The sequence below is a fragment of the Epinephelus moara genome, chromosome 24, assembly GCF_006386435.1.
Source record: "Epinephelus moara isolate mb chromosome 24, YSFRI_EMoa_1.0, whole genome shotgun sequence".
NCBI lineage: Eukaryota > Metazoa > Chordata > Actinopteri > Perciformes > Serranidae > Epinephelus > Epinephelus moara.
Window position 1 is genome coordinate 41,347,413 of NC_065529.1, and position 13,927 is coordinate 41,361,339.

Here is a 13,927-nt window from a genome sequence, read left to right on the forward strand (position 1 = left end):
CTTGCTATTTGCTTTTGTAAATTATTAATTCATTTCTCTTTGTCTTTTGAGTTACCTGAAGTCGTGTTCACTTCCTGGTTGAGTTGGGCAAAACATGGGGCTGAGGGGCGGAGTCTGGTTTTATCCAGAAGGCCATCCCACGGACCAAACCAAGAGCTGTGACATCATGAGGGATTAGAGGTTTCTTTGTGTTAGTTTAAGTTAGTGTCTATGTATGTTCTTCCCTTTGCGTTTAATTTGGTCTGATCAGCCAGTGCATATATAGATATCTGTATATATACAGTGTAAATATGTATATATTACTTACTCTGTTGGGTCTGTTTGTTGAGTTTAGTGTTGACCTATTTTGCGGGCCCTATAACTTTACTTTTCTTACCTTCAGTCATTTGCTGTGTAAACTTTATTTTTTGGGAAAATAAACCCACTTTTTTAAACATTAAACCTGTGTTCTTTGTGCTTTGACTGCTTGGTCCATAACAAGGACAGTGCTCACCTCTCCATATGCAAATGTCCCCAACAAAACACATCCCGCCCACCACGATTTTAAAACAATATTGTTGCTGTATCCTGGTCTTAGTGCCGCCCAAGATGATTGTGACTGGTTTAAAGAAATACGAAGAACACGGAGCGTTTTTCCCCCTGTAGCAGAATAATGTGTGTTTCCAGACCTTTTCCTAACGTTGACACAATGCTGTGCAGACAGGTCTGGCTACACAAGACTACTGGTATAATAATAATACTTTACTGTCATTTCTGCATTTGGATTTGGCACCTTAATCAAATGTGCAAGCTCAATTCGTGGTATAGGGAAGAATTACTACTTAAATTTGGATTTAAACTAATTTTATCATTACAATTATTATTATTATTGTTATCATTATAATTAATATTTCACAAACAGCAGTGGAGTCTGTGAGATCCCAAATAATGAAGAACTACAGCCAAAGTCAACAAAACAAAAGGTTATTTTTATCAAGAAGTGATTAAAAATTTAACGAAAAACTGTGCAACTGGTGGCTTCTCATTATTAGGTATTAGGTAAAGTCAGTGATGACCAAAGGTATACAACATTTATTTCAAATATGTGGAAAAGTCAGGTGAAAATCTTAAAGAAAAGGGAGGAGGTGTCTTCCAAAGAAATAAATGTCATGCACACACCATTACTATCTGTAGCAATAATATTTACACTACCCCTAGAAAAATAAGTTATTCATGATTTGAGGATACAAAATGCTTTGATACAATAGAAACCACGGTGTAGCTCATATAAAAATCCATTACTTTTATCTGTCTAGAACTTGAGTTAGTTTGCCTTTAAAGGTTCTCTAAAATAATCTGTTTTTATCTTAAGCACATCCTCAGACGTGCAAATTTCTGACTGCAGTCTGGATGTGTTACGCATTGAAAAATCCTCAAACAGAATACGTCAGGATCTCACATCGCAAATGAGCATTCGCTGAAATATTCAGTTCAACGCAGCCCTCTGTGCGATTGGCCAACCTTCGATTAGATACGAGGATTCCCCAGGTGAGTATCAACCCCAGTTCCATTTGAACAGCAGGTAAAATGAGAAGTCAACATTATTTAGTCAAATAAAAGGCAGAGATTAAAGAAACTTTGGCAGCCAAGTGTGGGTAATTGATTTATAATTTATCAACGCTTGTGCTGAGCAGTGGCCACAGGAGAGATGGGGCCAGTTTCTGTAACAACCTCCTCGCTTTCCTCGTGAGAACACTTAATATGGGCAGCTCTACTCTCACAGCGGTTATTTAAACTACAGCTATCAATAGACACCACAGAAATCTGACAGAATATAAGCAAAACAACCCTTTCCAATCCCTGCCTGATTAAATGAATTGTCACAGCAATGAAAGTGATCTATGATACTAAGGTGAATGTGTAAAGTGCCATAAATCTTTTTTTGTCCCACCTTGAAAAGGTCGACATTTGCTAAGATGAGTCCTGAGACACTGTTTTATTTCACAATAATAAAAGTGGGAAAGCAGAAGCTACTCTAAAGACAGACTTCCTGTCTAAGCAATAAACCGCTGCTCGCTCATTAGTGAACACTGTCCCCGCACAGGGTGGAGGGTGAAACCAAGGTGAGTGTCCATTCACAATTATCGAACACTGTTGATATAATTAACACGTAACATGCAGAAATCACCAGGAAAGGTTGCAAACCGACAAATGCCATTGGAAAGTTAATCTGGGCCAGTTGATTAGCCAGAGACCCAACATGATGAGGAGCTCAAACATTCAATTGAGTTTGAGAATTTGATGACAGAGGATTTGTTTTGTGGTAAACTGGTGCAATTGGTTTATAATGCTGCAAATAAATATTTCCTCTCAGGTGGTAACAAGGTAAAACACAGCATATATTTGTGAACTGCAGCACTAATTTGTTTTTTGGAAAGATCTTTTTAAATTCCCTCCATCACCACTGCAGCCCAGTCACCAGAAGAAAATGTTGGCATCATATCTCTGCAAACCATGGATATGTTACATTTGTATCGTACATACGTATCGTGTCAACACTTCTACAGTGATGAGGTGTCATCGGGAGATTGGTGGATGGCGTGAAACTGCAAGATGGCTGCCAAACTGCAGAACAGTGTTTGAGACCATTAACACCAATAAACAGGCTGTCATGTAGCCAGATATCGGGGGTATATCTAACCATGAATATGGCACCACCACTGTTTCTTTTTTAGCGAGACATTGGCAGCATTTTCTGCTTTGATTGTACCACATAAACCAGGTGTTCTTAAACACAACAATCTTTTCTTTACGATAAACAAGTCATTTTTGTGACTACACAAACCACATGTTAACCACAGCGTGGTGGAAACATGTTGGTCTGTAGGCTATTATTTCTACTCTTTAGTTTACTTCATTTGGCAATTATTGCTTGTAACGCTGTCCCGACCCAACTGTGTTGCTGTGGAAACATGGTGCCCAACCTCTGGTCTCTCCCCAGCTCATCATGGTGAGCAAGTTGCTCACTTTTGAGCCTAACCCCGCTTTTAGCACTGTTAGCTACTGTTAGCTGTGTTATCACTAGGGCTGCAACTAATGATTATTTTCATTGTCGACTAATCTGTCGATTATTTCTTTGATTAGTCGACTAATCATTTTAGCGAAAAATTTGTTAAAATGTTGAAAAATGTCGGTCTGTCTCTCCCAAACTCCAAAATTATGTCATCTAATGTCTTGTTTCGTACTCACGCCAAAGGGTTTTAGTTCACTGTCACGGGAGAGTGTGTAAAGCTGCCAATATTTGAACGTAAGAAGCTGCAGTAAGAGTATTTTGGGGTACTTTTATAGTACTTTTCTATGAAAAATGACTCAAACTGATTAGTCGACTACTAAAATAGTCACCGATTATTTTAATAGTCGTTTAGTCATGGATTAGTCGACTAATCGTTGCAGCCCTCGTTATCACCATTAGCAGTGTCAACACAGCTAGTGGTGCTAACATAGTTAACGATGCTAAAGGGGTTTTACAGCTCAAAGCAAAGCTGCTTACTCACCAGGGCTAAATGGGGGAGAGACCAGAGGTTGGCCACCATTTATTGCAGCAATGGTAATCGCTGAATGAGTGGTACCACTAGCTAATTCCCACCCCACCCAGGTGATACGCAGTGCAGAGCAGCCAAGGCTAACGTTTGCCGACCAGTGGGGACTGGAGGGTGGGTAGTGGGCAGTATGTTTCCACATGTTAACATGGCTAGCTGGCTGGCTGTCAGCACAGTCAAGAGAAACTAAAATAAAAGGCAGAAATATACAACACAAAACATTAAAATTTCACCACCTATAAATGGATAGCACTTTAAAACATGGTGCTAAAGCTCACTGAGTCCATGTATCGCCAGGCTAAAAGGTACTTCTCGTCATTTATTTTCCTTAGCAAAAAAAAAAAAAAAAAAACATCAAAAAACTGACATCCCTAATCATGGTTTGCAGAAATGTAGTCTACCATGACATTTAGTCTGGTGTTGGGCATCTTGGGTCAGTTACTAATTTTGTGATATGTGATTTGGTATTACACTTCTCAGCCTTGGGAGATGTTATCCACGATTAATGTTCCAGTATAGGTCAAGCTTTAGAAATGCTGCATCCTACATGTCCCATAATGCAACTCAACAGAGCCTTGTGCCTGATAGCATCATCAGGGTTATTTTTCAGACTTTGTAAAGCTTCCTCCAGATCTAAAAATAAAAAGAGAGCTCGTCTAAACCACATCTGTTGTTCAGGAAATCAGAACTGCACATTGTATATTCTTATCAGCCAATCATCTGTCTGTGCTGTTCACTCGATTATTTAGGAAACACATCAGTCTATTGATTATAAGCATCATGAAGGACCCAAGACAGAGCAATGCATTTTATGGAATACCTTGATAAAATCGCAGGCTCAACAGTTTGTCTGTGCCAACGTTAAACAAATTCAATCCCCACTCAGCAACTCCACAAACAACCTGGTGAAGACTCAGCTGCCTTTACAAAACAAATGTGTACAGCACTCAAGAATTATTGGAGAGTTTTTGGCAAAAACGAATGGTCAGGCAAGGATGTGACCGCAGCAGCTGCCACTGCTTTTTCAAGTGCTTATCACTTTGACTCGACTGGAGGGTAAAAAAATGTATCCTCCGTGAACTGTGATGTTTGCAGATTTGTTTTACCGATCTTTACTTTGATACAAAGTTTTAAACATGCCCGTTTTATGCACCAAATAAACTGCCCTGGACATACTTGTACAAAGATGTTTTTTTTCTCTCCTCCAACGGCAATCTAATTATTGGCAGCACTTAGGCAGTGTAGTACACCAACTGGGATTTTAATAACTGTTGAGTCGCCAGCTGTGAACTATTAAGAAATGATGGTGATGACCAGCAGATTGAGAAATCAAATTCCCAAGCAACAGCCAATGATGCCTCCCATACAGCTGGCCCAAATAATAGCTTGTTTCCCAACAATTGCAGTTTGACAGTGCATGGTTGTTCTCCTAACACAGCCATAAACCGCTGATATGACTATCGGCATTGACCTCCTCTGAATGGCTAAAATGATAGAAATGGATGCTCCGGAGAGAATCTAGTGCTTAATGGCATTGAAAATGTAGACAGGTTTACTCACCCTGTACCAAACAATCTCTCGAAGCCTTCCGTCAGTTTTGAAGTTACACTTGAGAGTAACAGTCTCTCCCACGACAACAGGAGGCAGGGGCTCTATGGTAACTGTCAAATATCCTGCAGAAAAAAAAGTGGAAAGGAGTTTTATTGCAGTCATAAACCATAAAAAACACTTTGACTGAACAAGATTTCTTTCTTGCTGAGGTAAATGTTGGACAACAGCAATAAAGCAGCCGTGAATTTACAGTATATGAATCATTTTAAAAAGCATAAGATGGACTGAGTCCGTACTCTTGTTTTGGAAAAACGCCATGATTCATCTTTATGCAATTACACAACAAGCACTCTCCCACATGGGGATTAAGTATCTTGGTAAACAGCACTTCAGTTGTAGTTACTTAAGGGGGGTAAGAACGTTCACTTTTCTGTGACCATGCACAATTTCTTTATCTGGTTTGTAGACTGAAACAAACAAACTTCTATAATCTCCACCTCAGTCTACTGTGAGCTGTGTGACATGTAACTCTCATCGCTGTGATGTCTTAACTAACGGCAGTATTATCTACAACTGTATTCTGCTTCGTCAAATTCCATCCTTGAAACGGAAAAATGTGAGATCTGCGTGATAGTGCGTAAGAAATGATTGCTTCTCACATTCATTAATTTCCACTGAATTATTCCTGCATGTTTTGCTGTTGGTCTATTTAAACTTTTCACAAGTTATCTAAAGTTTTTTGGCCTTGAATGAACATGTTCAGTCAATATACAACAAAGAGAAGCAAAGGCATTTGATCGGCATCACAAATTGTTCTGAAGACTTTGTCATTCATTGTCAGTAAATACAAAGAACGTAGCATGAGCAGCATGAGATATGACAGGAATATTAATAATGAAAGGGTATTTTAAAGGGTTAAGCTGCCATTGATTTTGACAAGGCCAGCTCAGTCTGTCATATATACCTGGATACAATGACATATTTTTCTTTACTTACACATAAGAGAATCAGCTGTCTACACAGCACCATGCAGCACAACACCTGGAGCTTCCCTATTGTCACATAATTGAAATTACTTAGATTTTTTTTCATTAAAAACTAACTGGGGCTTTTGTGATAACGTGCATAAATAGACAATAGCAACACACATTTATAGCAAATGACACACAAACGCTTGCAAGTAACAACAGCAGAAACAAAGTGAAGGGAAAGAAAGCCCCATTGTTGAAGTCCAGCCAAAAATGTATTGCAAATACATGTTAAAAAAAAAAAGAGCACTGAGAGGACCTGCTCTGTCTGCAGCTTTGCCTACTGACCATTTAAAACAAACCCACCTGCCTTTAGCTCTGGACAGGGATGTAGCCTATGTCCCCTCGTGAGTAGTGGAGGCTGCGCAGCCATCGGCCACCATCAGAGCCAAGTCCTGCCAATAACGATAGTTTGTAAAATGTTCTATAGGTGCCGATTTACAAAAGGTGAATCTTACTATCTTGTTGGTGCCTGTTCCGACATTGTAACAGGTGATATTTACTTAAGTTCCAGTCAGTGTCTTACTTCCACTTCCTCCTCATGACAGTGGCGGCACCTGTTCTGATATTGTAACACGTACTCTAATAGTCAGTGACATTTAAATAAATTCAAGCCTTGTGTCACACAGACACGGCTGTTCCTCAAACAAACTGATGAGGTGATCCTCTGAATGATTGACACCTCTGTGCTCCAAACTATATGCTCGCTATTAATGAATCTGCTTTTTACGTCTGGAACCTCCCGTCTAGACGCGCCCTCGTTGAGGACTTAGCTCAGGTTCCGGAGTTACTCTGAATCTGATCCCGTTTGATTCAGCGGTGGGAACCTCTTACTACTGCATGCCTTTGCTGGCGTCGACCCCAGCAAAGGCATGTGATTGGTCGGACATGTGTTTGAGCAGAAACTCGATACCGACAGAGGTCGCTACTGTGCAGACTCTGGCTCAACATGACCTCCCCAGAGCAAAATGGTAGAAGCCATATCTAGGATATTCTGGCTTCGTTTTTGTACAGTGGGGGTAAGTGGAAACACGTTGTCTGTCTTTACAGTCTATGGGCTGGTAGTGATTTTACGCTCGAGCCAGTTTGCTTGACACAGTGTCGATCTTTTGAAGCGCGAGTGCTCCAAGACAGTGTTTCGATCCCTGCTTCGGTACGCCCACAATCACGTGACAACCGAGAGCGAGGCCTCGTTTCAGGCAGTCTTGAGGCTTTTTCAGGTCTTCCACTTAGATGCAGTTCTGACACACAGCCAGCAGATGTCCCTCTTCTGACTGTTTGAAATGCTTCGAAGCTGTAGCCCTTCTTAAACAGGAATTGTGCAAATTTGCAGGAAATTCTTTCAGCATTGGCAGTATAAAAACAAAATCGGGGAGTGCAGCAAAATGCTGCCTACCTACTTTTGTTTATACAGAATGTGCCTTTTTCAGGGCAATGGGGGGCGTGAGCAAGTAACAAAACGTGTAGCTCAGCGTGTGACGTAAACAGTGACGTGGGAGGGAAGCTGCGGCTGGTCAGGCGCAGATTATCTCATAAATCGGCCCGTTCTTCACCGTTCCTGTCATCTGATGGTTAATGGCCTCTTCGTTTGCGAGGGCAAGGAGGGCGCGCAATTTCTTGTCTCCCCAGTTGCTCATCTTTACAGTGTCTGTCAGGTTTGTGTTTCCCTCTTGCTACTAGCTGCTCGCTAATTCCTGCTATCAGCTGTTTCCTGTTTATCCACCGGCGGTGGGTCGCACGTGCGGCGTCATCAACAGCTCCTCCCACAAGTCTTCAACAGCTCCTCCCGTTGCGGAAGGCCGCCTCAGTCTGTTTAAATTAAAAGGGTTCCGCCAATATGACTACCCTACGAGGCGGAAAATTGGGCACCTCGGATCAACTCGCCAATCCGGCTCTGTGTGTATAAATGCTCGCAGCTTGCCGGCAAAACGGCCCAACATTCACCGAAAATCTGGCAGTGTAAAAGGGGCTGGAGTGTCATTCTTGAAGCAGTTGTGTCAAAGTGGTTCACTGCTTCATGAAGCTTCGATTTCAACATCACTATGGGCTGGGCAGGCATTCTGCGGTCCAGCCAAGTGTAACATTTTAAAAAAAATACTATGCTATTACAGGCAGCTACGCACCGCTGTCCAAAATAATCACTAGCAAATGTTATCGGAATTCTAAATAAAACTAACAGACTGCCATTTTCATTACCACAGGTTCTATATCTCTGCAGTTAGTACAGCAGTTCTACATGTGGTCTGCCCAAGTGTTTTTGCCGAACCTCAGCAGAAGTTGTTTCTCGACAACTGTGGGAAGGTACAATCAGTGTGAACCTCTGCATCGCTCTTTGTTGTATGTGTAATTTCTGTAAACAGTAGTAGCTTTCAGGTATTGCATATTTGTATTGTATACTGGATAGCTATACCTCTGTGATTAAGCCCCACTAATGCTGATTTTATACCTACGGCCCTGGAACCGTCAAATGCAAGAGGAAAGGACTCAGCTCTGAAGTTAGACACAGATTTAAAGTTCAGAAAGAACAGCTCGAGTCTTAGATGTAGTCTTGACCTCGCTACATAGTTCCTGATCATTAGTTCTTTGCACAACCATCGACACGTTGCTTCACACGGACCTGCAGGTGAAGCTCCTATTTCACAATCACGCACACGGTGATAACAGCGCAGAGTATCAACATATTCATGAGAGCTCTCAAATAAAAAAAATGGGTGGCTACAAAGGGAATTACCTGGTGATAATGAGAAGACACTGGGAGAAAATAAATGTATCCACAAACTGAAAAGGGGCCAATTAAATGAAGACTGTATGGAGGATACATTCAAGCGAAGATAATGCACAGCCTACCATCTGGGGGAGCTCAGTGCAGCGTCCAAAAAATGCATCTATTATATCTATCTAAAATATATGTGGTTTACGTATAAGTGAAAAGGGCATCTCTTTATATGCTACCAGTCGGGCGAGCAGAGTGAGCCAGTGATGGTGCGTGGGCTGACTTCCACTGACAGACAGCAGCCCTCTGCCCGACATAATAGCTGTTTCAACACATTCGGTATTTAATGAGGGAATTGGATCTTGTAAAACAGATGGATATCACAGTAAAAATATAAAACAGGGTAAAATGGGACCTCATGACCAATAATTGTGTTGATAGTTGTGAAGAACATAAAGCACTATGAGGACACCAGTGTTTAATAGAACCCTACAGGTGATCTCTGCAAAGAAAGAGAGATAAAGAGAGGTGTAGCCCCAGTTTGCAGTACTGTGATAATTCCAGGCTAATGTTAATTATCTAAACACCCTTATTCTGTTTTTTTTTAAATGTGTTTGTTAATAGAATAAATTGTACATCAGGCAACCAGAATAAACAATGCAGCAGAGGGCTGATGGAAAATGGAAAGGTGAGATTTAAGACTCAAACAGTTGAGCGTTAGAATGTCTAAGAAAAACAATAATTCTCAGAAAATGCACTCACAGCATGCACCCTCACTGTGATGTAATAAGCGTCTCGAGCTCTGGAACCCTTTGCACTCGATTGGAAATTCCTAAATCCAAAGCGCCGACACCCAAAGTGCCTCTTCAGCTCCACTGCTGAGTTTGTTTATGTTTATTTCACCAAAAGTTTTCTTTGAAATCTAATTTCACAAACATCATTTTCTTATTGATGGCGTGCAGTGTAGGCACACACGCTTGGATGACTGTGACCAGATGAGCAGACGCAGGCTAAAACTAGACAGATATAATGTGGTGTGACAGGCACCAGTGACGGTCGTGACCATTTAACGTACAGGGTCTTATTTGTCTTTATGTGCTTCACCGAATCTGATGTCTTTGTCCAGAAAGTGAGGAAATGTGGTGAATGAATATATGGCATCTCAAATCAGATACATCCCTGAAAGGACGACATATTTGTGAATCCTTTTCATGAACATGAGCATGAAGGTACAGATGGACAGAGCATGCTCATAGTCTGGTCCTAAGACTATTGTTTCCAAGTGTACGAAATGGTTTTACATCTGGCAAAATAACTACGCAAATTAAAAAAATATATATTCTTTCATCTTTTTATTTATTTATCATTCTGTCATTTAAAGATCTGCAGGTTGCATATGCTGGACTTTAAGTATGCATTTTTTTTTAAAAAGTGCTCCAAATAAAAAAAATTTGGGATGCACGATACATATCAGGCTGATAAATTATCGGCCAATAATGGGACATTTTTATAACTATAATTAAGATTAAAGCCGATAAATGGTACCCTGGAAATCCAGAGTTCTCGCGAAAGCACAATTCGAATTTGCTCAGCAAGTCACTCTGGCAATCAGTAATGATGCTCATTACCCATGCCGTTGGAGCCGAGCTGCACCAATCACATCGGTGTATCTGATATAGGCGGGCCAGAGGCGAGCAAAACAGATAACGACAGCGCTGCGACGATGAAGTCCGGAATCAGTCAGTAGCTTTGGCCGCTACAATGAACGAGTTAGACTTGGCTTTTCCTCTAAAAGAGGAACAGAAGACTGCGCTCGAGTCTTTCCTTTGCAAGAAGGACGTTTTTGCTGTTTTGCAGAGTCTAATCTACCAGTTAGCTCCGCTGGTAGCGCTCTGGATACGTCACCCCGTGTATTATTCTGATTGGTCGTAGTGTTATCCAATTGCGTGCAGTGATATTTTCAAATGCATGCTTGGTGCCGCCCCTCGAGTTGGGCCATTTTCATTACTCATGGCCAGACCCTAAATCTGTCTAGATTTGGGTCTGGATTTCCAGGCTAGATAAATGGAGCCACTAATATGAAGCCACACTGCTTTCATTGACTTAACAAGGGCAGCATCTACACTCCTGACACAGTGGCTGGTGGTATAAATGAATAAACACAAAGAAGAAGAACAACAACTGCAGCACACTGTCTAGAGGGCAAAACATGTCGCCGTGTGGACGTCTTTTACAGTTCCAGAGGAAGACAACAGGATTGTGACGAGGGTCTGATCTTCGACCGCCGAACAGGTTAGACACAGCGCTGAAGGACCGTCTCCAGAGTGTTAGCACAAGCTAATTAGCAGCAGCGGCTAACATCCGACACCGAGCTTTTAAAAGGCTCGATCCTTATTAATAACCGCTAGACAGTTAGCGATTATTTGTATCGTTACCTCTCTGGCTGCGTGTGTGTGTGTTTGACACAGCCGCTCGTTTGTCTGAGTTGAGTGTTAATGTGTGATGTGAATCAATAGCGCATTGCTGTTCTACTTGGTAGTTGTGGGCTGGTCTATCGCGGGACGGTGAGACTGCATGACGATATATAAACATGTCATACTGATGTAACGCAGACCCGCAGATGTTCATATGAGTCAGCTGTCAGTGTTTGTCTCTGTCAGTAGAGACTCCACTCTGCAGTGTAGTTTATACACTTTACTGATACACCAGAGAATCACACAGTAACACTGGGCTTCATCATCTCCCTCTGTCTCACTGTTAACTATAAATTTAATACTGATTAAAAGTTATTTTACTCCCACATCTGTGTATTTATGATGTTCATCTGCAGTGTAGGGTTATATGGGGGCAGGGGCGCTGAGGGTGGACCTAATGTTGGCAGGTATGAAGGTATGCTTTTGTTGTGTTAATAACAGTGATGTCATTTAGATTTGGTTCAGTTAGGGTTATGGAATATCAAATCAGCCATATCCTCTCACTACATCTGAGCCTTTCTTACCCTCAGGTCTACATAAACTACAATTTATACACTTCTTTTTAAAAAGCAAAAATGTGAAATTATTGGTTATCGTATCGGTTATCAGCCATGAGAAGCAGGTAATTATCAAATATCAGTATTGGTTGAAAAAATCGCTATCAGTCCATCCCTGAAAAATATCTTAGTTCATTAGTTCAGGGCTTCCACACATCTTCATGGACAAAATTTCAGAACTTTTCCATGACAACACCACTCACAACATATACAATGAACATAACTATATAGTATAGTTTACTCCTACTGTTAATTATTGTATGAAAATGAATCAGCAACCTTTTCCAATCTCTAATAGTTGGTTATGTTCATGTTCACTTCAAACACTTTCAACTACAGGGACAGTCAGACAAGCACTCGCTCTATCAGTCTGGCACTGACTTTCAAGCATTAGGGAAAACAGAATTAATTACACTATCAATGTGTTCTTAATGCAATTGATTAAAAACTTGTTTCCGAATGTAACTGTGAAAAACAATGTGGCAACATTAAAATGTAGGCGTACGATATTTAAGCCTTGTAATTGGACATGGAGGGTTTTCTACAGAGGAATATTTTAACAATTAATTTCATTACACAACAAAATTCCATGACTTTTTTAATGATTTTTTTTTTTGAAAACATTTCCAGACCTGGAAAATGAGATTGTGAAATTCCATGACTTTTCCAGGTTTTCCATGACCGTGGGAACCCTGTTAGTTATACATATTTTAAGCATGTAAAAAGCGCCAAAAATATTTAATATGGTTGTTCTTAAGTTTGAATGTATTTCAATTGAAATTAGGATAAAAAACCACACACACAATACCACCAAATACAAATATAACATAGTCACTGAACTAAAGAAAGACCTGAATGTTTCCACCACCTTTAAAAAAAAAAAAAAAAGAAGTCCCGGTTGCCCTGACAATTCCCACGATGCACGTCAAGACGCATACTGACAGTTTTGGTTTAAATGGCATTCATTCTCACAGCAGTCACACGTACTTAAAGGTAATTAAAATGAACGACAGTCAAATTGCACTACATACTGTACGAGCCAGAAAATTAGTTTTGAGTTTGAAAAGTTTCCCCTTGACTGTTAGATACACCCCCCCAGTGAGTTTCTCCTCCAACACAGACTCAGTAATGTTGTGTGAGTGTATTCAGATCTGCAACTTAAAGAAGGATTTCACTGCTGGAAACAGGGACGGCTCGTGGCACAGGCAGTATAGGCAAATGCTAAGGGTATCATCATCCATTGGGGGTGCCACGATTGGGGGAAGGGGAAAAAAAAGTTTATCTTCTACTATTTTTACTAATACTATTACTAATATTAATTTGAATTATTACATGAGGCCACAACATAATTACATAGCAAAGCCTACTAAATAATAGAGCCCTTTTGTTCTGGGTTTCCCCTCCCCAGCTTGTTACCAGCTCTCTGGGGGAGATGGGCGAGTTATCCAACGTCACGTGAACCCCAAAACACACTATATCGTTATCATGTCAAAACGACAAAAGCTCTCTGGTGCCCACTCAACTACTACTACACTACTAGAGACTGAGAGGAGTGGATGTGGAGAGAAAGAACATGAAATCAGCAGGAGGAGAGCTAGTTATCGTTTCCTCTAAGCAGCTGGTGGCCACCAGGAACAGCTCACAGAGGTTGCATTGATTTACACTGTGATGCGTTCAAGCTCTATTCAGTAAAAATGAGAATTGGGTGAATGTTTATCATGACATTCTCATGATGTGTTCAGTGTAATCTTGTAAAATGTAGCTTTTGGTGAGAAACTTGAATAAATACATGAATGTGTTGATGTTTTTAGAGCACTATAAAACAGATATAACAGAGGGAATTATGATGTATCATATATAATAAACAGGCTATTTGCTTATTTTTAAAAAAAAATGTTTTCATGTGAAAGAAGGTTATGTTAAAGCTTGTTTCATAAATGTGTATGATTTAATTTGTGCTCATTTAAAGGTAGTATATGACGAACTGTTCATTTTTTTTATAGTGTAGATTTCTGTGTTTCTCTGG

General features: G+C 40.5%; 1 protein-coding gene across 2 annotated transcripts in view; it reads right to left on the minus strand.

The window, feature by feature from the left end:
- igsf21a (immunoglobin superfamily, member 21a) overlaps positions 1 to 13,927 on the minus strand; it is a 360,747-nt gene that overhangs the window by 241,105 nt on the left and 105,715 nt on the right. For both annotated transcript variants that reach the window (XM_050038823.1, XM_050038824.1), the window contains one exon: positions 5,139 to 5,251. In XM_050038823.1, the coding sequence (XP_049894780.1) occupies positions 5,139 to 5,251 (113 nt within the window). The remainder of the gene's footprint in view (positions 1 to 5,138; positions 5,252 to 13,927) is intronic.